This window comes from Macaca nemestrina, chromosome 6, assembly GCF_043159975.1.
Source record: "Macaca nemestrina isolate mMacNem1 chromosome 6, mMacNem.hap1, whole genome shotgun sequence".
In the NCBI taxonomy this organism is placed as follows: domain Eukaryota; kingdom Metazoa; phylum Chordata; class Mammalia; order Primates; family Cercopithecidae; genus Macaca; species Macaca nemestrina.
The window spans coordinates 23,701,663-23,726,237 of NC_092130.1; the positions used below are offsets into that span (position 1 = coordinate 23,701,663).

At 39.2% G+C, this 24,575-nt stretch overlaps 1 protein-coding gene across 10 annotated transcripts in view; it reads right to left on the reverse strand.

Moving 5' to 3' along the window:
- The window catches only part of LOC105482381 (sarcoglycan delta), a 1,038,167-nt gene that overhangs the window by 75,546 nt on the left and 938,046 nt on the right, over positions 1–24,575 (reverse strand). For all 10 annotated transcript variants that reach the window (XM_011742435.3, XM_024792975.2, XM_071098159.1 and 7 more), the window contains one exon: positions 24,283–24,355. In XM_011742435.3, the coding sequence (XP_011740737.1) occupies positions 24,283–24,355 (73 nt within the window). The remainder of the gene's footprint in view (positions 1–24,282; positions 24,356–24,575) is intronic.

Sequence of the window (24,575 nt, forward strand, 5' to 3'; positions counted from 1 at the left end):
CTGACCCTATTTTTCCATCTAAATGCTGCTTTTGGCTTGCCCCACCCCTATCCTGTGCCCATAAAAGACTTCAACTGGCAGAGCAACACCAGTGGCTGTGAGGAGAGGATACGAGCAGCTGAGCGGTGAGCAGAGAAGCAACTGAGCCTTGGAGACTACGGATAGGTGCGGTTAACTTCAGACGGTGTGGTTTCAGAGAGGGGCCTGGATGGAGATGGCTGGGCTTCCGGGAGAGATCACCTTCCCATCCCCTTTCCAGCCTTTCTGCTGAGAGCCGCCACCACTCAGTAAAGTCTTCCGCATTCATCACGTTTCAAACAGTTCCTGTGACCTGATTCTTCCTGAATGCCGGACAAGAACCTGGGTGCTGAGAGGACAGTGACTGACCCTGATCCCCTACTGAGCTGACTGGCACTTGGCCCTCCACAGACGGCAGAGTTGAATGACCTTTGGCTATACCATGCTTGGACACTGCTGCGGGCCCCACAGAGAGCCTGCTCCTGCCAGAGGCGCGACCGGCTGGTCCCAGTGTTCCTTCACTCTGGTTCCCACACTCACTCGCTGGCACACTCCCTCCCACGAGGAGTGACTAGTGGCAAGCTGAGTGAAATGAGTCACTCCAGTTCCTGCCCATAAAGGGGGTCAAGGAAACTATCCCGTCTCAGCATCATGCATGTGCTTTTATGTCTCCATGCCATACCATATAATGTTACCTCTCCCTACTGAAGTGCTTCTGCCTTGTCGTTTTCTTGGTGAATTTTGACTCTGCCTTGAGATACAACACACACATCTGTTCCTAGTTTTCCCCTTTCACATAGGCCTATTATAAGACTGACTTTCACATGTATTAGGTGATGTGTTCACTGAGGTGGGACAAAGTCTTGTTCATCTTTGCATTTCTAATATCTAAACGTGTGTAAGATGTGCTTATTAGTTGAGTGGATGAAATACAGTACTCTAAGAACTCTGAGAAGCCTTCCAAAACCCAGTAGTGCATTTCAGCCTGGATTTTCTTACTTAATGGTATTGGCACCCCCATTCTGCAAATGGGAAGACCTAAGCTCAAAGAGGTTAAGTCCCTGGTAATAAGTGATAGGGTTAGGACTGTCTGAAGCTAATGTCAAGATTCTAATAGTCACAAGATCAGGGTGGCATGTGATCAGAATACAAAGTGGAGATTAAATGGTGTTCAAGAAAGTCAGGTACCAGAAAGTACCCAGTCCCGCGGGTCAGGAAACTTTGGTTCCAATGCTGAACGCCCTACTTAGCTGCGTACTTGAGGCAGGTCACTCCATCTCTCTATGCCTTGGTTTCCCCATTTGTAGTATGACAGAACTGAACCAGCTAATATCCAAAGGCCATTTGCATCTTCAACTCCTATTATTAATAATTATTTTCCCTTAAAGGTTCCTTCCTATTTGCAGCCTACAGAATTTTAAGTAAATAGAAACAAGCTGCTATACTGAACTACTCCTAATTATACTTTGAATATTTGCAACCAAATTTAAAGTAAAATTCTGATTGCTTGCCCCAGAATTTCTCTTAGGGAAGGAATTCTCTTTGTTTGAGACAATACTTTGATAGGCAGTTGGAAGAAATGGTAAAACCCTGAGGCATTAGTCTGTAGGCACTTGAATAACTAAGAAGATAACTAAACTGATACATATGAGAAAGAATCTAGAAATCTGGTGGTGGGGGGGCGGGGGTTAGGAGTAAAAAGTGGAGAAGAAAAGCAAGAAAAGTGGAGTAGAAAAGCAAGAAAGAAGGAAAGTCTGCTACAGAAGATAGAGTTCTAGGTAATGTAGCCTGGGGATTTTTTGGAACAGAATATTTGTTATGAAATTTTAGCTTGTTTTGCTTTTTCAAAATTTTAGCAAAATCTGTGCACATCAGAGCCATATGTAAGTAGTCTTTTTGGTGGAAATTAAATGAAAAATGCTGGGTTCCAAATCCCACTTAATGTGTTATGAGATGGCCCCTTGAGCATGATGGGGAGATGCTCTTCCAGGGCTCCATATAGACTGTGCATTGCTCAAGAGTGGCACATGCATGTATGTGTGGACAGGCAATTCAAATTCTAGGTGTGGCAGATCTGTGTATTTCTCAGAATTTTCCATTATATGGCAGTGTCTTGTTCTAACAAAATCACCATGTCATGACAATGTTCTGACATATGGAAGTAAACGACCTCAGAGGTGGTATCCTTTTCTAATTTAAACACAGGTAATATATGGTCTAGTGGTGGTGTTTGGTCTTAAACTGAATACGTTGACAGAACGGGAGTTCAAAGTCAGAGGTGATCATGAAACTAGAAGGAGGTCCTTAGAAAGACATTAGATTTTCCACAATCTGTCAAAAGCATTTTACATCAATCACTTTTAGGTAGATATTACAGGAGAGGATAATCTCAGCTGACATCCAAGTAATACATGGACAAAGCAGTACTAGGGACATCAGCAGAAATCCATGCAAATGCTGCATTCTCCACTGGTCTTTCTGTTGCTCCCTCCCATATTCACAGACTCACCTGAACTTTTATGTTAATCAGAACTAGAATAAAACATTGTGATTTGCCCAACATGGCATTGGTATTCCACAGAGTTATCCAGGGGTGTAATCAACACTGTAACAAGAAAATTGTGGGTTTCTCAGGTGTGGAAAATGCTTCAGTGTCTGTCTCCCACCCTAATTAAAATGTTAATAGGGCATACACTGCTCCCTTTGCTCAGTTCTGCAGTGAGAGCACAGAGAGGGAATTCTCAATTGCTCACGTACACTTCCTTTTTATGGCTCGGTTTACAAGTAATCATATCATTCCACACAAACTATAATTTCCTCTTTGTTATCTCTGCTTCCTTCAGACAAACAATGATTCACTGAAGAAATAATAATGAACCATTACCTTTGATGTAACGGCTGCTTGCACTGTCGAGATGGGAGTGTGCCAAGATTGGAGATTAATGCATATTAAGGAAGGCGAAGAGAATTTCACTTCTGGATGATGTGAGCACCCTGCAGTTTGCTGTGTACTTTTTCATACACAGATGTATTTATCTAAAACCTCCCATGATTTTTGGTGCAGTAGTATACAGAATCTGAACTTTTATAAGGTCAACTGTAAAGAATTATCTAATAGTTACTCTAAAATTTTACCTCCAATAACTGCTGCAATCATTGGTTTCTTTGTTCACTCACTCACCCATCCCTCTGTCTCTCTACCTACCCAGTTATTCAACAAACATTTACTAGGTGCTCAATTATATGCTGGGCACTGTTTCACACCTTACAATATCCGTATGTTCGGTGATGAGAGCACTTGACACGGGATCTGTGCTGTTAGAACCCAGTTCTCAACCTCAGCCACAGCCTGGTATCACCTGGCATCACAGGCCTGTTCTGATCAATACTGATATCTAGGTCACACTCCTAAAGATTCTGACTTCATTGTTCTGGGATGTGGACTAGGAATCGGGATTATTTTTAAACTCCCCAGTTGGTCCCAAAATGAAACAAACATTGGGAATCACTGGCTTAGCATTTACAACCCAATAAATAAGATGAACAATAAAGCAAGCAAGTAAATAATAATTACATGAGGCAAAAGGCCATGGAGATGGGTGTTTCACTCTTTCTGGCTATTTCTAGTTAAACAGGAAGTCTGAAAACCTTCCTAAATAAATGCAATAGAGATAATAAGAAATGCAATGTGACACTGAGGTTCCTACTGTCCCCTAGCTGAGAGCGGACTCCTTTTGCATGGTGGTAGGGTTTAGCAAGAAGAATATGGGTTAATGTCAGCCAAATATAAAATTTTCTCCACCAGACTCTTTTTGTAATACTTTAAGCTCTAGGGTACATGTGCACAATGTGCAGGTTACATATGTATACATGTGCCATGTTGGTGTGCTGCATCCATTAACTCGTCATTTACATTAGGTATATCTCCTAATGCTATCCCTCCCCCCTTCCCCCACCCCACAACAGACCCTGGTGTGTGATGTTCCCCTTCCTGTGTCCAAGTGTTCTCATTGTTCAATTCCCACCTGTGAGTGAGAACATGCAGTGTTTGGTTTTCTGTCCCTGTTTTAGTTTGCTGAGAATGATGGTTTCCAGCTTCATCCATGTCCCTTCAAAGGACATGAACTCATCCTTTTTCATGGTTGCATAGTATTCCATGGTGTATATGTGCCACATTTTCTTAATCTAGTCTATCATTGATGGACCTTTGGGTTGGTTCCAAGTCTTTGCTATTGTGAATAGTGCTGCAATAAACATACATGTGTATGTGTCCTTATAGCAGCGTGATTTATAATCCTTTGGGTATATACCCAGTAATGAGATGGCTGTTTCAACATCCTTCTGCATGCCCCTGAAACTCTACAAGTCTTTGACTCCTCATCTGGAAAATGGAGATGATTAAAGAGCCTTCTCCCAAAGGAGGTTCTCCTAATGAGTTTAAATAGATAATATTTACAAAGTAAACAGGCTGATGGTAGGCCCAGGAATGTGCTCAATAAATGCTGATCACCTTGCCTGGGTATTTAAAGTCTCCCTGGCTAGAACACAGACTCCACAAGGGCAGGGACCACATCTGTCTTGCTCATCACTGATTCCCTAGCACATATAGGCAGACACATAGCAAGCATTCAAATATCTGTGTAAGGAACGCATTCAATTGGGTGGTATTTATGTGTTTAGCATGGCAAGTTCAGCTAGAGTTCATCCATTTGGCTGAAATGTCCAGATTTTGACATCAGATGTCATCTCAAAGCCTTATAAATGGGTTCACCTTGTGAAATGACATTCTGAGGCTGCTGTCCCTTTTCTTTCTTCCTAGGCTGTATCCCCAGGGCTCATCAAGGTTTTTGGGTGGGATGTGAGAGATGCTCATGAACTGCAAGGCCAGCATTGCTTACCTTGTCTTGAGGTCCCAGGCTAAAGCCCTCAACCCTGTTTCAAGAGCTGCCCCCAGAAAGCCCCTGGAACCAGCATTTTGACTGTGTGCTATTTATCCAGTAGAACTCATTCACAGTGTCTGTTCAAGTGTCACCAGCCCTTTGAAAAATACTGCTGGGGTTTGCTTTTAATGGTCACAGAGGGTGTCTACCTGTTATTACCAAAAATAATTAATTTTCCTGGAAAAAACACTGCAGCCACTTTATCTCATAGGTTAATCTGGGCCAGCAACAGGTTGCAGGCAGGGACCAGGAGTTCTGTGGCAAAAACCAGGGGTTACGAGACAAAAGTCTACCCAAGCCACATGAAAAATAGGTACCCACTTGGCTTTTGGGGAAAAGAACACAATATAACTCATAAGGGCGCAACTTAATAGAGGATCAAAAACTTTATGAACGTATTGAAAAATAAATGGACACTCTCTTGGACAATATGAAATATTCCATTTGAAAAATTAAATAAATCTCATTAGAGTTTAATGTGTAATTTCATTTCCATGCTATGGTTAAGAGAGAGCTATTGATTCCTGGCAGCAGTTGGCAACAGGAATAAAACGTAGCCAGACAAGGCGTCTTGTTTCTGAGATTTCTGCTTGGTCTGGTCCTCTAAGGAGCTTGATTTAATCAGTCATCTCCTTCTTACAAATGACTGAAGGAGTCAGGAAGGAAAGTATTTTGGTCATTACCACACTCTAGTATTAGAGTTAGATTTTAAAATATTAATATTTAAATTCTATTCTTTTTCTTATATATTTATTTAATTTTATTATTATTATTATTATTTTGAGACAGAGTCTCGCTGTGTCGCCCAGGCTGGAGTGCAGTGGTGCGATCTCGGCTCACTGCAAGCTCCACATCCTGGGTTCACGCCATTCTCCTGCCTCAGCCTCCCGAGTAGCTGGAACTACAGGTGCCCGCCACCACACCCGGCTAATTTTTTTTGTATTTTTTTAGTAGAGACGGGGTTTCACCGTGTTAGCCAGGATGGTCTCGATCTCCCGACCTCATGATCCACCCGCCTCGGCCTCCCAAAGTGCTGGGATTACAGGCATGAGCCACTGCGCCCAGCCTCTTTTTCATTTTTAGACAATGCTGTCACTCTGTCTCTCATCATACTGCAATTCAATTCAGAAAAAGTTCAAAAACTCTTTGCAGTATGAATACTTACAAAATTCACCTTTTTATTCATAGCCACAGTGTTTACCACTTCATACTGTCTATGTAGTGCTTAAGTTTCTGAGTTTGCCTCTCCTTAGCAACAGTTTGGCTCTCTCATGCCTTCATATAAAGGCAAATACCTTTGCTATGAGAACATTTCACAAGCAGGGTTAAAGTTCAGTTTTAATTTTGGGACCAGTCTGGCAAATTAATTGGTCCATTCTTGTTTTAGTGCTGTCTTGATTATCTGGACTGGTACAAAATAGGCTATTAACCTGTTGCTGACCATTATCTATAAGGCAGAAGATATAGGCACATTATTGTGCCTATATCAGCCTGGATTTTCAGTGCATTTCAGCCTGGATTTTCTTACTTAATGGTATTGACACCCCCATTCTGCAAATGGGAAGACCTAAGCTCAGAGAGGTTAAGTCCCTGGTAATAAGTGATAGGGTTAGGACTGTCTGAAGCTAATGTCAAGACCATTTCCTTGGCCTGGGACCACTTCCTTGGCCTTTCTCAAGAATAAGTAACAATCTGTTGCTTTAAAAATGAAGCCCCTGAAATTAACATTTATTAAGCTCTACATTCTAGGTAATGTTTGAAGTAGTTCATATCTATGATGTCATTTAATTCTCAAAAATTTGTTCTGAGGCTGGCGTTGTTCTTGTCCCTTTTTCACAATGGAGGGAATTGAGACAAAAAGAGGATTTTAAATTTTGCCAGAGTCACACTCTAGGAGGTGACAAAGGCAGGATCTGGTGTCCAGCAGTCAGACCCCACGGTTCTGCTCATCTTTACCAAGTGCTGCCATCACAGAGATTCTGGGTCACCCACCAACACTTTAAAGTCTTATGGAGCTGTGAGAAAGGATATGCATTTCATTATGTCAAACAGGAGGCATTTCACATTAACCTCTCAGTTTTCTCATCAGTACAATGGGAATGAAGTCACTGCGTCCCATTCTGCTTCAGGAAATTCTTAGAGGAGTACTTGTGAAAATGCTCTCTTGAAATTTATAAACCACTATAAAAATCTGAATTGTTTTCTAAACACCCGTAGTATAAGGCATAAAAAGGAGTCGATGCCGGTCACAGATTCTGTCCTTCAACTACTCAAGGAATAGTGCTTTGCAAAGAATTTAAACTTAATGAGAGGTTCCTCATCTAACTGTATTTTTGAGCAGCACTTGAAGCCCGAGTCTTAGAATCTTCATATGAGAGCAGACTTGAGTATTATTTAGCTAAAATCTTCTCTCCTTCTGATGCCTGACACATCTCTATGATAGTCTTGCTATGATAGTCCCCCCCTTGCCTTGAGTCTCTCAGTGATGGGACGTCCATGACTATGGGAGATTGTTTACCACTTCGGTCCATTAGAAACTGCTTTCTTATATCAAGTTGTCTCACTTTTGGCTCTGCCCCTTTTGCTTCTGGGCCATTCTAAGGCATAAGAATGAAGAGGAAAATTCTCTGTTTGTAACAGCATCGCACCTTGCACAAAGACACGGGGATTGGGCCTTTACCTGTTCTTAACTTAGTTGCTGCATGGCTCACGCTATGGGATTATATGTAACAGGGAACAGAATCCTTCATACATCATCCTTTTCCAGCTGACTTCTTGCTTTACAATTAGCCATGAAAGTATTGAATGTATTGTCATAGCTTCTCCAATGCCAAAAGTGGGCCATGTCCAATTCATTACGTTGTGTGTCTCACAAATGGCCATCAAAGAGCAGCCTAGTCATTTGTGGGGGTAGGCAATCAGAAGAAGCCTAACGCCTTCTGCTCTCCATTTTAATCCCACTCATCAGGCACATTTTCTATTAATACATACATCTGCATTCAAAGGCTGAATGGCATTTTCATCATTTCCCAAAGAGCTTTCTATGAGAGCCAGAGGGAGAACCATACACTAATAGACAGATGCATTATGTTAGGAAGGTGTCAACACTTTCCTCTAATCAGTCCACAGTCAATCTTCTCCATCATGAATAACTAATTAGTTTCTCAACTCTGTTCCTCACATGTCATGGCAAAAATCTATCTGAAGAATGCCATCTGCACTTAAGGAAGGGACAAGCATTGTAATTAAGTTTTAAGCTATTTCTTCAGCATGAAGCTGCCACGAAGTGTGAAATGACTATAATTCACATTTTTAAGACCCTGAATTTATTAGCATCTATTTTCTATTCAAGGTTAGGGGTATGGTGCTTGGATTGTTAAGGGATTCAAATTCCTCTGTGCTTTGTTATTCTGGAGTGAGTGTGTTTGAGCCGAGATGCCAGTCAAGGAAAATTATCATTAATGAGTCAGGTTGTATTTGTGAAAAAAGCTCAAAGAACTGGAAACTCATCTTCCATTGTGAATAAGAAGCGGCAATGAAAGGTATAACTGGGTAAAAGAGGACTTGGCATTCCTCTGTGACTTACGACAACCATGCTTGAGAAGATGAATAGGAACTGTAGGCCAGGGGCTTCAAATGAAGCACAGCTCTGCTGAAGCGTGACTATTGCACAACCCATGAACAAAAAAGGAATGTGAAGTTTTAAAACTGCTTTCAGTAAATGAAAGAGGAATGGATTATTCTCCTTTGGAAATGACATATTATGAATAGAAAAAAGAAAGCCATGGGATAAATATGTGCTTAGGCATAACTACAGATCCCAGGAAAGCTTTGATAGCCCTCCTTCATAAACAATGCGTTGGAGACAGTTACTCATCTTTATGCTGGCTGAACACACACTTTTGAGGGGAATGGATTTGTAATGATTCATCTAACTTGAAACCCCTTGCAGACAATGGCAAAGGTGGAAGACATTTCAGTCAGTGAATCTGTGAGCATGGACACATGCAGGGCACACACACTGCGTATGTGTGTAATAGGGGAAGTACGGTGAGCCTGGGGCGTACCAAGAAAGATGTCCTTAGGTTAGGAAAAGACATTTAAGTTGAGAGTTGAAACATAAATAGGATTATCTAGAAAAAAGTAGAGACGAGTGCTTCAAGAAAAGAGAACGGCAACATGAAGGCTCTAAGGCACTCTACAGCAAACAAGAAATGGGCAGGATGTCTAAAGCCTACGGACAGGGGAGAGAGGACTTCTGATTAAATACTGGACTGAACACCTTTGTCTACCTTCGCTCTTTCCTGAAACACTCATACAATGGCTATAAATGGACCCTAAAATGACCCAAACCTGTAAGGATGAAGGGAGGAAGGGAGAGAGAAGAAGAACAGAAGAAACATGTCAACAATGCTTTGGAAGTTGAAAAGCAAGCAACAAATAGTAATTTCCTTGGCAGATGATGGGAAGCTAAAAGCTAAGAGACTGTGGGTTTGGTGAAGACCGAGCTGTGGGTTGATTCAAGCTGTAAATTCATGGCCAGGCCCAGGAATCATAGCTACCAGGCACCTGTGTGGCTGGGAGCATCTGGTGGGGCTGCACTCAGGAAGATTTGTTTAGGTCTCTGTGGGAAACCCTAAGACCCCTAGAGAATGTTTCTTCACTATGTACATCCTGGCAACCAGACCATCCTCACTGTGTAAGACTTGAGGTTAACTCTGGAATCTGTGACAGCAGGAGAGCTGAGGGTAGCAGTGCTGGACTAAAAATGGAATTACATGAAAACCTACGTATTGAAGAGTGAAACCTCCAAGACTCCAATATGAACAATATTGACAACTAGGTTTATCCTAAGCAAGGGATTAGGATTTCTCTCTGGGGAAGCTGACCAGCCCAAGAGAAAATACCTACAGATTCTGACATTTGGGGTCTGATATAATTTTAATATTTATCCTTTTCAAATCTCATATTAAAGTGTGGCTCCCAGTGATGGAGGCAGGGCCTAGAAGGAGATGTTTGGGTCATGGGGGCGGGTCCCTAATAAATAAACTCTACTGTGCCTTCACAGTGGAGTTCTCACTCTATTATTTCACATGGGAGCTGCTTGTTTTAAAGAGCCCAGCATCTCTTTCTTGTTCCCCTTCTCTTGCCATGTGACATGCCAGCTCTTCTTGTCTTCTGCCACAGGTAAAGCTTCCTGAGGCCTCACAAGAAGCCAAGCAGATGCCAGTGCCATGCTTCTTATACAGCATGTGAAACTGTGAGCCAAATGACCCTCTTTTCTTTATAAATCACTCAGTCTCAGGTATTCCTTTATGGCAATGCAAAATGCACTGACACAGAGCATCCACCTAAGAATCCCAGCTCATCCTTCTACCTAGAAGCCCCCCAACCAATAAGCCCCATTCATGTACACAAAACTTTCCAACAGACTCTTACTGCTTCATTCTTAAAAATGAATAGGGCCAGGCACAGTGGCTCATGTCTATAATCCCAGCACTTTGGGAAGCCAAGGTGGGTGGATCACCTGAGGTCCACAGTTCGAGACCAGCCTGACCAACATGGTGAAACCCCGTCTCTACTAAAAAAATTAAAAAGTTAGCCAGGCGTGGTGGTGTGAGCTTGTAATCACAGCTACTCGGGAGGCTGAGGTGGGAGAATCACTTGAATCTAGGAGGCGGAGGTTACAGTGAACTGAAATTGTACCACTGCACTCCAGCCTGGGTGACAGAGTGAGACTCTGTCTCAAATAAAAAAATAAAAATAAAAAAAAAAAGAATGAATAGACATCCATGAATCACCAACAATTTGATAAAGCTCCAATCGGAAAGCCAGAGACCTGAATTTTTCTTTCTTTCTTTCTTTCTTTTTTTTTTTTTAATGTGGAAAACAGAAGAAACCTGACAGAAACTATTGTTAATAGACTCAAAGAGAAAAGAGAAGATAGTACCTCTATGAAATTAATACAGGATGCTTTGAAAGGAAACTACCATAGTATAAAGAACACTGGAAATTAAAATATGACAGCAGGAACTACATGCTCAGTGGAAGGAATGGAAAATAGGGAAAGGGCAGATGAAGAAATACAACTAAGAAAAGGTGAAGGGAGGGGGAAAGGGTAACAGGAGATGACTCGAGCAATGTCTAAGGTTGTACATGAATGCTATTGCTTTGGAATTTTACCTTCAAGTTAGTGACAGTCACTGAAGGACAGCAAACAAGGAAGCGACATCTAGCCCAACATGGCACATAGCCCATGGCCAGGCAATTAGGCAGACTTCTCTGGTTTTCCCTGAGATCTGATAGTCTTACTCTCATTCATATTATACTCTAATAATCCATGGAAAGTTCTGGATCCAGGAAAAAATAAGAACCCCTTTGGCTGATATTTTTTAAAAATGCACTTTCTGGTTCTCAACTTATTTCAGGTAAAAACTGTTGTCAGCTTGTTCCTCTAAACTCCCATTACTCTTTGTTTTGAAAAGGTTATAAGTGGAATAAAACAAAGCTGGCTTCAAGCCAAGATCATGAAAGGGGTAATTAAGCAAGATTTTCTGTCTATACACCCAGCAGGGGCATCCCACTGAGGGGAAAAAAGGGAAGAGTCGAAAGCAATTGTGTGTTGCTGAAGAATAACAGAATATACCCCAGACACTTTCCATAATAAATGACAGGGGCTTACATTTTAATCAAGATAAAAACAACAATAAAGTCACATTACTCTGAGGAAGAAAATGGCCACAACTTAGGAATTTCGGGAAATAAACACACTTGCCCATTCTGCTCTAAAAAGCTGAGAGGTTATCATTTATTTTTACAGTGTCACATCTGTCCTGACCACATGGATAAAAGCACAATTTTATACCCTCTCATTATGATTTTTATCTTTTTGGGCTTTTTCATATTTTAACCCTTTACATTAAAATGAATCTAGGTGATATAATTTTACTTTTTAAGTAAAATTCACTTGTCTGGGAATGATGAGAATGATGTCACATTGCTCCTCTCAAATTCAGGTGAAAATGGGCTGATCATGACAGGGACAATCACTGCACATCGCTAACAGCTCTAGCTTTCATAGATGGTCTAGTAATGTCTAGTCATGATTTTGAGTGGCTTGTGAAACATTTTGGTACTCAAGACATTTTCCCCAATACCTAGTTAAATTTAAAAGATTTTTAAAATATCTAGGACTACTTTTGGGGAGGATGTTTAGAGCATCAGTTATGGACCACAGTTCTAATCAATCCTGGTTCAAGACCTACAGAGAAATGAAAATCACGAATAGCAGGTGCCTAACAATGGATTCTGAAAGTGTTTCATTTTTCCTTTGATCATATTTGTGCTTCCTACATGATACCGAGGAGAAGAATTATGTCTTTCAAAGCTTGGCAAAGTCACATAAGATACTTTATGACCAGCATGATACCCTATCTTGAAGGTTGGTTATTTGACAAATCATCTTTATCCACGCAAAGCAAATGGCATTTCTTTATTGTCCTTACCTGAATTACTTTTTCTTTCAAACTGCTTATCCTTATGGATTGTGGGGAAAAATTAAACTGAGTTTATTTTGTCAACCTCCCTGTGATCCAAAAGTTTACATTTATTCTTTAAGATAATAATCAGTCTTTCACATTTCCTCTCCTTCTTAAGGATATCATTATCAAGATAGAGGGGAAAGGGCTTATGTGACCTCCTGATGACAAGAATAAGGAAAATTCAGATTCCAGGAAATGTACATATAATCAGCATCTAGTGTCTGGCTAACAGTCTGTGCTGAAGTCTGCAGTGGATTTGGTGGTGGGCTCTCTGGACCCACTCAGTGCTCACTGAGGATCAGCTGCAAAGGGTGTGGGTAGACCATGAGGGTAGACCCACTCCACTCACAAGCTGGACCTTTGAACCTTTAGCCCTATTGCAGGATGTCTCTCTAGAAGGCTGCCTGCCAGCCTTCACCACCAGTTGTCCATCAGCATTCCTTGACAGGACTCCATGTGGGCCATTTGACAAACCATTCACCCTTCCTCTAGGAGTTGAAGGAGATTCAAGAGTGCTGTCCCATGCCCTTTTTTCCTCTCCAGCCACTTAACAATCCAGCTGGCATGGGACCACTCTGCAGTTGGCCTCCCCTTAGAGTCTCAATTGAAAATATGCGATGACCCTTTGCTTTCAACTTTCCTTAAACCCTATCTAACTGACTTCCCTCCTCCATGACGCAGAGGAGAGACATCATCAGGGTATACATTTCACCCCTTGCTTTTCCTACATGTCCCATCTTCTTCCTACACTTCACCAGAGAACAGAAGAGATGGGCTTTCAACTTCTTCCTCCTTTCTAAATGGATTTCCCTATGTCCTTGCCTCATTTTCCTCTTTGATGTTATTTGCTATGTATTCTTCCCTGGTCTCTAATAGAAGAATTACAATGTATACAGGAAATGAATATATAACACATAGGTTTAATTTGTTCAAAATATAATTTCTGTCACATTTGTGTAAGAGTTTTTGATAAATAGATCAAGGGAGAAGATGGAAATGGCTCAAATATTGAAGCATCACTTTTATTTTGCCCCTTTTGTTCTGTTCTGTTTTGTTTTTTTGCCTTCTACACTCTAAGAGAACTCTAGGATGAAAAGGGCATCCTGGAGAAATACTGGGGCTAAGGGAGAAAAATGAAATACGTAGTCAAATTCAAACTATAGTACTGATACTAATAGGGAAAAGGAGAAGGAAGAATGTTGGGATACAAGAGGAAAGGAAAGAAAGGGAGAAAAGGAACATACATATTTGGGTTAACTAGTCTAGAAAGAGAGACAACTGTATGTCAGTTTGGGGGATGGGTGATCTTAAAATCAAGAGGATCGCATTATGCCTTAGTCTGTGGCTTTTGGACCCTCCTGTTTTCTGGGCAGGCACTACACAACATGCGACGAGGACAGTTGTGATGAAGTCACTTGGGTCTTTGGCAAAATGAGAAAATAGAGGCAACATAATGACACGTTAATATATTAATATAGTTCAATGGATCTCACTTATGGAACTGTGTTTTATTCTAAGATTACGTGAACTCTGTTAGTTGAAATATCCTTTCTTATGTGCGTGTTGTTAATAGTAAATGTAAGCACGGTAGTTATTTTGTCCTTAATTGAAAGATAATTGTTGGTTACCATGATTTGATACAAACTTTGTACTGGTTGATGACATTCTAAGCTCTGAGAATTCCTGTCTGAGTTCTTGAGCCCTGATGAAAGACAGCTGCTTGCCTTTTCCTCCAAAATACTAACATTTGTTGAGGTTACATTCAGAACTTGTCTTATGTTCTAGGCATTAGACCTAGGAGAGCTTAAGAGACTTGCCTGAATTCACAAAGCAGATAGGCATTTAGGCCAAATTCAAACCCAGGGCAGGATGCCTTCAAAGTACAGACTGCTGACCAACATGGATGTCGTTCATGATTCTACTTTGTAAGGCCCTTGAATAACTATGCTGTTATTTAGTCCACTGTAGTGTTCCCTTCTCCTTCAATCACTTCAGTATTTGTGCTTATGACCAAATAATTATTAATCCTATAAATGCAAAACAAAACTAAAAACTTTAGTGTAAGTACATGGATTGCTGGGGTGTGTGGGGAAAGGGAGAGAAGTAGAGATGAAGACAATTACAGAACATGTTTGCAAACTGTTCAAAAGGGAGAAAATTTAGGGATTTCTTCCACAATGGTATTCAGTCATACTGCCCCATATACCACGTACCCACAGCTAAGAAGCTCAATATATACTTCTCCGTGTGTCTGTCTCTCTGTCTCTTTGTACGTGTCTGTTTCACTTTCAATATGTATGTTTATACAGGCTGAGGATCCTTTATCTGAAATAAGGGACCAGAAGTGTTTTGAATTATGAATTTTTTTCAGATTTTGAAATATCTGCATTACAGGTTGAGCATCCCAAATCTGAAAATCTGAAATTTGAAATGCTCCAATGAGTATTTCCTTTGAGCTTTATGTCAGTCCTCAAAAAGTTTTCGATTTTAGAACCTTTTGGATTTTTGAATTTTGGATTTGGGATGCTCAACCTATATGTTTTTTTAATTTTAATTTTAATTTATTATTTTTTGAGACAAAGTCACTCTGTCACCCAGGCTGGGGTGCAGTGGCGTGATCTCAGCTCACTGCAACCTCTGCCTTCTGGGTTCAAGTGATTATCCTGCCTCAGCCTCCCCAGTAGCTGGGATTACAGGCATGCACCACCACACCCAGCTAATTTTTGTATTTTTAGTAGAGATGGGGTTTCACCATGGTGGCCAGGCTGATCTAGAACTCCTGAGGTCAGGTGATCCTCCTGCCTCAGCCTCCCAAAATGTGGGATCACAGGCATGGGCCACCCCACACCTGGCCTCAACCTGTATGTTTTTAAAAGTCAGACTATTCATCCAATATTTTGGTACTGTAACTGTCAGTGGTGTGGGGAGAATTACCAAGCCTCTAATTAATTCAGCCCTACGGCTCTAATAGACTGTTTTGATAGTTTAAATTTATAAATCACAGACAGCCTATAAATATTTAGTTGGCTATAGACATTCTAACATAAAATTAAAGAAATAAATTCATTTTTGTCAACTTGTGCAAGCCTTGTCTAATCCTTGTTTCCCAATGATAAACACAGACTTTAAATCTCACACATTCCCAAAGGACTTCAGATTTAGTATGTTTCTATTAAAAAGAAAAAAAAAAGAAAGAAACCCTACAGGATGTTCAAGTGCATAATAGTGGGAGTGACAGATGTATCTTACAATCTTTCTGCTTTGTCATTAAACTCTGGTAGTATTATGAGGAAAAATAAATAATAACAGAGTAATGCCTTATTTATTTCAAGCTCTTTTCAATAGATTTGAGATTAGTGAAATTTTTAGTTCTAAATTAAGTAGTGCACTGAATTTTAAAACTTATAAAAATCTTTAAAGTCTTCTGCAACCATATCTGAAATTGCCTTCATACAATTTTTTAAAGAATGCAACTGTTATGAGGAAAATTACATTATAAAACTCAAGTTTTGTAAATACCCAGTAACATTTTGAGGAGTTACAGAAATATGCTAGGCTGTTTGCCCCTACCCTAAATGGTTCCAGAGAACCATTCCTTTTGAATTCTTAGACGGATTTGTTGGTTTTTACCTTTTCACTCTTCTTTCAATCAAAACGCCAACTCCTTTGGGCAACTTTACTTAACTCTTCTAAGTAGATTTTGTAATTCTCCATTTTTCTCTGGCTTGGTTCATGTTAATTATCACACGACATTGTATTGGGGGATGATATTTCTATTGTATTCTCTTTCACTATCAATCATTTGAGTTCTCATTTTATTTCTGCATTCCAAGAAATTTTAAAAATTACTTTATGTAAATAATTTTATGTAATGTAAGAGCACATCACCATATTAGCTGAGTGTGAACATGAAGAATTCTTTTCATAAAGACATTTTGACTTGACATTTCATGGTTCTTTCCAAGCTTTGGGGGATATTTAGGACAACAAAGTTGGCTATATTAGTTAATGTAGTAGTCTATGTAACTTTCTTTTTTAACATTTGCCATGGCATGTACCTGAGAAAGAAGATTTCACAGTCTACTTCCTATTCTTGTAGGATCAGAATCCTATAAGGAAACTTTACAGTTGAAAGGAATCTTTAGAGCAAGGAAGGCATTCAAAGGAAGCCTCTGTTCCTATGGAAAATACATATGCAAAACTGAATGGCCTATTTCCTGTTTCAGATCATGAACAGTCTGAGATCAGTGATTTTTCCATTTGTCTTTATACAGACTTCGGGGGGTGGGGGGAAACAGTGAATAAGTGAACATTAAGATATTCATAGTTTAAGATCGTGAATTTATTAAAATACGATTTCAACTCAAGATGAGTTTTTCTCATTTCAAGGGATGGGTATAGTGCCCAGTATAATTTTAAGTATAGTCTGGAATCCAGAACGTGTCTTTACTTCAGAATTAGCCTGCAGGAATAAAGTCAACAAACATTACTTGAGATGGATGCTTGGCATAGACCTTTGTAACACTCATTATTTGTCTGGAGAAAAGCATTTTGGGTTTTTGAAAATTTGAGCTCAACTCTGGATTATTTGCAAACATCTTAACCAAAGACTGCAAATATAGTAACTCTGAGAACAAAAACAGAAACAAAAACAAAAAGGCAATGAACCAAAACTGTAGCAAAGAGGAAGCTACCTCTCCTTCAACTGACATCTTCTAGGAAGCAATACCAGTTTAAATCTGGTTTTTGTTAACAAACGAGCAAACAACAACAACAACAAAATAAGAACAAACAGAAAACCTCTAGCAGCCAAGATAGAGGTTTGAGGACACAAATGTTACTCCGATGGAGAAGCTTTTTAAAATAGATGTAATTTTCTCACGTTTGATTAGATGAGGAGCACGTATATTTAAGTTTCTGCTTGTCTATTTTGAAAGACAGTCTGTGTATAAATAAGGTGTGGTCTTTTAAATCCATTTGTTTTCTATTATTGACAAGTAAGACCAAGAAAATCTGGATATAGAATATTAAAGAAAAAAAAACCCTCAATAAAAACATTCCAACGTAACTGCAGTGAGAATTTTAAGGATCTATACATTCACCTCTTAACAAATAGCTTTTCTGTTAAAGTCCTTTTTACATATTTTTAAATCTATAAGTCATTCAGGTGATTTCATTCCTTTAAACAAATCTTATGTAAAGCATGATATTATAGGACTACAATGTTAATTTCTTAGTTGTGGTAACTATCCCACAGATATGTAAGATGTTAACTTTGGAGAACACTGGGTGAAGGTAGATGATAATTATCTGTATAAATTTTATAACTCTTCTTCAACTTTAAAATTATTTTGAAACCAAGAGTCAAAATGATACAAAAGGATTTGCTGTTTAGAGCTAGAAGTGCTCTGCCTTTTCACAGACAGGGCTGCACAATTAGCTCAAGGCGACACAGGGATATTAGGGCTCAGAAACTAATACAACAAAATACGGCACCCTGGCTTGATATTTTAAATTTAAGGCTCTTGGAGACCAGCAGAGAGTCTGGAAGAAGCTATTTTCTGAAGTTCCCTTATCTGCCTAAAGTTTGGACAGCCCCCAAAGGAAAGAAAAAAACAATTACCGTTGGTTCCTTCCCTGAGTTTTTATTAATGACTCATACTGTAGGAAGAAAGACTGAAGTACGGCAACACACCTGGACAGAATTCTGTCACAAACCACTGTTTTCTGTTTCAGTCCCGTTCAGTATTTCAAAGAGAATCATTTGGCAGACATCATCTGCTCTGCAGGCCCAACAAACTTTGTCCCAGACCATTCTATGTTCCCCAAGTCCATTTATTTTGCCCTAAAATCATTTACTACTCCCAAAATGCTACATTTTCCTCATCTCCCCTCCCCTATGAAGAAAGGCCTATAAGCATCTGTATCTCATTGGGTTATTGGGTAATTGTTCTCCTACAATCCCCCTGTGCTGTACATATTAAGGTAAATTTTTTATTATGCCTTTTCTGCTTTTAATCTGCCTGTTGTCAGTTTATCTTTAGTGAATCTGCAGATAGTGAAAGGGAAACTTTCCCTTGGCCCCTACAGTGGGTTGGCATTAGGCGCCCAACTCCTAGCACAGTGCTTTTTTCCCTCCATTTTGCTACCACTGAAGAATGGACCACTTTCGCTTCACCTAAAGAGTCTATCTAGCTTTATTTGCTAGTACAAGTCCAGGAACCTCACTTATTCTATTTTCTTAAATCTAGAAGACATAGCAGTGTGAATGTGGGCAAGTAAGACTGACCCAGTGCTAAAGTCAGAGACCAGAAGAGTTAGTCACCAAGTTCATTAACAATTTACACAATATCCAAGGTCAATAGCAATCAATAGCATGGAGTAGCATGTGGCACCATGAAATGACAAATATAAAACATTGACACACACACTGGTCTGGGCTAATCTATCAATAATTGTTCATCTTTTCAATTGGTCAGAGACATTCCTATAAAACACCATTTTAAAAAATTTCAAAAGGATGAAGGAGTTAAATTATGACATTCTAGGTCCCTGACTCCGTCCAGGCTATCACAATTTGAACAACAGGGGCAAAAAAAAAAAAAAAAAAAAAAAAAAAAAAAGCAAGCTTTAGAATTACACAAGAAAATATTTTTATGTTTTCATGACAAAGGTGACATTACAAGCTACCCCACAGAAATACAAAAGACCCTCAAAGACTATTATGAACACCTCTATGCACACGAACTAGGAAATCTAGAGGAAATGGATAAATTCATGGAAATACACAACCTTCCAAGGTTGAATCAGGAAGAAATTGAAACCCCGAACAGAGTGAAGATCAAGTTCTGAAACTGAATCAGTAATAAAAACCCATTAGCAAAAAAAGCCCCAGGCCAGATGGATTCACAGCCAAATTCTACCAGAAGTACAAAGAAGAGCTGGTACCAATTCCACTGAAATTATTCTAAAAAACCGAGGAGGAAGGACTCCTCCTTAATTCATTCTAGGAAACCAGCATCACCCTAATATCAAAACCTCTTAAAGACAAAACGAAAAAAGAAATCTACAGGTTAATATCCCTGTTCATCAAACACACATGCAAAATTCCTCAACAAAATACTAGCAGACCAAATCCCGCAGCACATCAAAAAGTTAATTTACCATCATTAAATAGCCCTTATTCCTGTGATGCAAGGATAGTTCAACATATGAAAATCAATAAATGTGATTCATCATATAAACAGAATTAAAAACAAAAACCATATGATCATCTCAAGACATACAGAAAAAAGCATTAAATAAAATCCAATATCCCTGTATGAGAAAAACCCTCAACAAAAAAACAAAACTAGGCATCAAAGGAACATACCTCAAAAAAATAAGAGCCATCTATGAAAAACACACAGCCAACGTCACACTGAATGGGCAAAAGCTGGAAGCATTCCCCTTAAGAACAGGAATGAGGCAAGGATGCCCACTTTTATCACTTCTATACGCAGTACTGAAGTCTTTGCCAGAGCAATCAGCCAAAAGAAATAAATAAAAAAAGAAGTCAAATTATCTCTCTTGGTTAACAATATGATTCTGTGTGTGTGTGTGTGTGTGTGTGTGTGTGTGTGTGAGTGAGAGAGAGAGAGAGAGAGAAAGAGAGAGAGAGAGAAAGATAGGGTCCTGCTCTGCCATCAGGCTGGAGAGCAGTGGTGCAATCATAGCTAACTGCAAACTCAAATTCTTGAGCTCAAGCTATCCTCATGCCTTAGCCTCCCAAGCAGCTGGGACTGTAGACATGCATCACTACCACATCTGGCTATAAATTTTTTTTTTTTCTTTTGGTAGAGACAGGGTTTCACTATGTTGCCCAGGCTTGTCTCAGACTCCTGGGCTCAAGCAATCCTCCAGCCTTGGCCTCCCAAAACATTGGGATTACAGGTGTGAGTCACCACACCCAGTCCAACAATATGATTCTATAGCTAGAAAACCCTAAAGACTCTACCAAAAGGCTCCTAGGACTGAAATGACTTTGATAAAGATAAATAAAATCATTTTACAAAAATCGGTAGAATTTCTATACATCAATAATATTCATGCTGAGAGCCAAACCAAGAAAGCAATCCCATACAAAAAATAAAGTAACTAGGAATGCATCTAACCAAGGAGGAAGAAGATCTCTACAAGGAGAACTATAAACCACCACTTATACAAATCACAGTTGACAAAACAAATGAGAAAACATTCCATGCTCATGGAATCAATGAAAGAATCAATACTGTTAAAATGGTCTGACTGCCCAATGTAATCTAAAAACTACCAATGTCATTTTTTCACAGAATTAGAAAAAAAAAATCCTAAAATTCATATGGAACCAAAAAAGAGCCCAAAGCAATCCTAAGCAAAAAGAACAACTCCAGAGCTGTCACATTACTCAGCTTCAAAGTGTACTTTAAGGCTGCCATAACCAAAACAGCATGGTATTCATACAGAAATAGGCATGTAGACCAATGGAACAGAATAGAGAAACCAGAAATAGTCTCATACCTATAGCTATTTAATTTGTGACAAAGTCAACAAAGATAAGCATGTGGAAAGGATTCCCTATTCAATAAATGGTGCTGGGATAGCTGGCTAATCACATGCAGAAGAATAAAGCTGGACTCCTACCTTTCCCCATATTTAAGAATTAACTAAAGATGGATTAAATATTTAAATAGAAGACCTCAAATTATAAGAATTCTATATGAAAATCTCAGAAATACTATTCTGGACATAGGCCTTGGGAAAGAGTTTATGACTAAGTCCTCAAAAGCAATTGCATCAAAACCAAAAATTGACACGTGGGGCCTCATTAAACTAAAGAGGTTCTGCACAGGAAAATAAACTATCAACAGGATAAACAGCAAGTCTACAAAATGGAAGAAAATATTATCAAACTACGCACCCAACAAAGGTCTAATATCTGACAAAGATATAATATCTATAAAGAACTTAATTCAACAAGCAAAAAACAACCCCATTAAAAAGTGAAAGAAATAAAAGGACACCTCTCAAAAGAAGGCATACACATGGCCAAAAACCATGAAAAATGCTGCACACCACAAATCAAAACCACAATGAGATACTATCTCACATCACTCAGAATGACTATCATTAAAAAGTCAAAAAACAACAGATGCTGGTGAGACTGTGGAGTAAAGGAATGCTTATACACTGCTGTGGGAATGTAAATTACTTCAGCCATTATTTGGAGATTTCTCAAAGAACTGACAACACAATTACCAATTGACCCAGCAATCCCATTACTGGATATATACCCAAAGGGAAATAAATTGTTCTATCAAAATGACATAGGCACTTGTATATTCATTGCAATATACAATAGTAAAGACACAAAAATCAACCTAGATGTCTGTCAGTGATGGACTGGACAAAGAAAATGTGGTACATATATACCATAGAACACTACAAAGCCATAAAAAAATAACAAAATCATGTTCTCTGCAGCAACATGAATATAGCTGAAGGCCATTATCTTAAACAAATTAACACAGGAACAGAAAACCAAATACTGCACATTCTCACTAATAAGTGGGAGCTGAGCACTGGATACACATGAATATGAAGATGGGAACAAAAGACACGGAGGGACTACTAGATGAGGAGAGAGAAAAGGCGAAAGGCTGAAAAACTACCTATTGGGTATTACTCTTACTACCTGGGTGATGGATCATTTGTACTCCAAACCTCAGCATCATGCAGTGTACTCATGTAACGAACCTACACGTGTATCCTGGAATCTAAAATGAAAATTGAAATTATTTTTAAAAATTTCATGCTTTCTAGCCTCTGTGGGACATACCTATAACTTTAGAAGAAGCACGGAAGATAAACCAACTACACAAAATCTTTATTTATTTTGTTGCACTGGACTTAGGAGATTTACGTGTAAATTGTGGAGGTTTAACTTTTTAAAGGCAAGTTTCAAGGTTGTTTAAAAGTTGTGTAACAAACACTACAATTATGTCTCCAGCATAACATGTGCAAATACTCTGCTCCATGTTCTTTAGGCTATGCATCTCTAGAGTGGGCTAATGCTTGGAGAGTTGTCTTTTTGTTTCCCTGGTTTGGGTTGGGTTTGTTTTTAACTACAGAAGATTTACTTTACTGCTTAAAGATAAGGCAGCCTAACTCCTTTCCTCTTATATTTCCCAAATCTTCTAGGTAATGAAAAGCTTTGTTCCATAGAAAATTATCTGTATTGTATTTAGAGTCCTGCTTCTTTTAGACAGCACTTTTTCTTGGGGCTAATCATCACTAATTACTGACTAGTTCTGTAAGAAACCTGCTTCTACAGAGGACTGTGAAAAGAAAGGGAACAAGGCCACTCATTAGCTTGTCTCGAAAGACCTCTTCCATCACAAATGTGAGGGTTCATTGTACTCTCAGGCAATAACTCTTTCTCGTAGAGTCCTAACATGCAAGTTTACTCAGATACATTTGCTTAAAAGATTCTAGCTTCAGTACCTTATATGAAACATAGGAACTAGCTGACAGAGAATCAGGTAAGTTCATGTGGAAGCTCTGCTGAAGATGGTTATGCTAGTAAAAAGTAGAACCTTGTGGTGTGATGTGTAATCTTAAAAATACAGCCCACTCTATGTGGGATTTTGTTATGAAAAGATACTCATTCTCCACCAACTGTCCTCTGCCTTTGGCCCAATTTATTCCTTACAGCCATCCAGACTTATAGACTTTGCAAAAAATGCTATGGGTTTTATAATGAGGTGATACATTTTCCACTTACTGAGCATGTGCTTCTGTTAAGAGAAACACAAGCTCGAACATGGCTCTTGCTTTTTTAGCAAAGCATAGATCTTCAGACTGCATCATGAAAGAGTAGATATGATTTGTGCAATGCAAGTACATGTGCCTATGGTTGATGTCTATTATGAAATAGTTATTCAGTGCCATAAATGGTCATTTGGTGATTTATGATCGCTTTTAGGTAAAAGAACTACCAGAAATGGAAAAAAAAAAAAAAAGCCAGTGTTCACTGAATTCATCACAATTATGATGAATAACTGAAGCAATAGAAAGAATAGTTCTATTTGTTTCAACATACCGTTTTAAATACCTTTTGTGGGGAGGGACAATCGGATGGTTGTTTGGTGGCTGGAATGGTTTCCAGGCCCTCTGTCTGTCTGTCTGTCTGTCTGTTTATCCATCTATCTGTTCTTTTGTGTTTTCCTTAGTTGCTGGTGCTGAGTACACAGCATCTCAGAGTCATTCTCTGCTAAGGCAGCGCATTTATAAATATTTGAAGATTAACATCAGCACCTGGAACATCTGCAGAAGGGGGTTCTGTCTAGTACCATACCACCCCAAGTAGTGGAGAGTTTGTTACACAGTAAGACATCTGTATTATATTTAGACTCCAGCTTCTTTTAGATATCATTTTTCTTTGGGCTGATCAGAACCAATTACCAACTAGTTCTCTAACTGGATAGATTTTGGATACCACAAAATACAGCAGATAACAAACATTCCAAATGAATGAATCTAAATTTCACAAAGTGGGCAACCTTTTACCCCACCCAGATCCTCAATTTTAAGTTCTCAAAGAAAATTTTCTTTTGGTTGTAGCTTACCTTCTGGTTCTCTCCGACCTCTTTTAATTTATGTATTCACGTTGTGACACTTATTATTTATTCAGAATGAATCATTGGCCAGTTGCACAGAGCAAGGCGATAGCCATTAATCAATGCAAACCAAAGTCAGAAGTTTACCTTAGTTCCTTGAAGGGCTCTGCCCTGACATTAGGTGTTTCTATAGATTTAGGGAACACTGTGCCCTCCGCTCCTGTAAACAAAAGAGAAAAGCAAACAGAGATTGGAGATACTGGAGTCACCTGGAGGCACAATCAGCACACTGATTGGACCTAAATGCAGCGAATCCATTATACAACCCAATTCCCACATATTTTTCCAGCAGCTTTAGAGCTCCATGATAGGAAAGCATTGAACCACTCATGCAAACAGCTTTTGAAAAAACAAGGAACTTCTTTCGAAAACATTCTTTC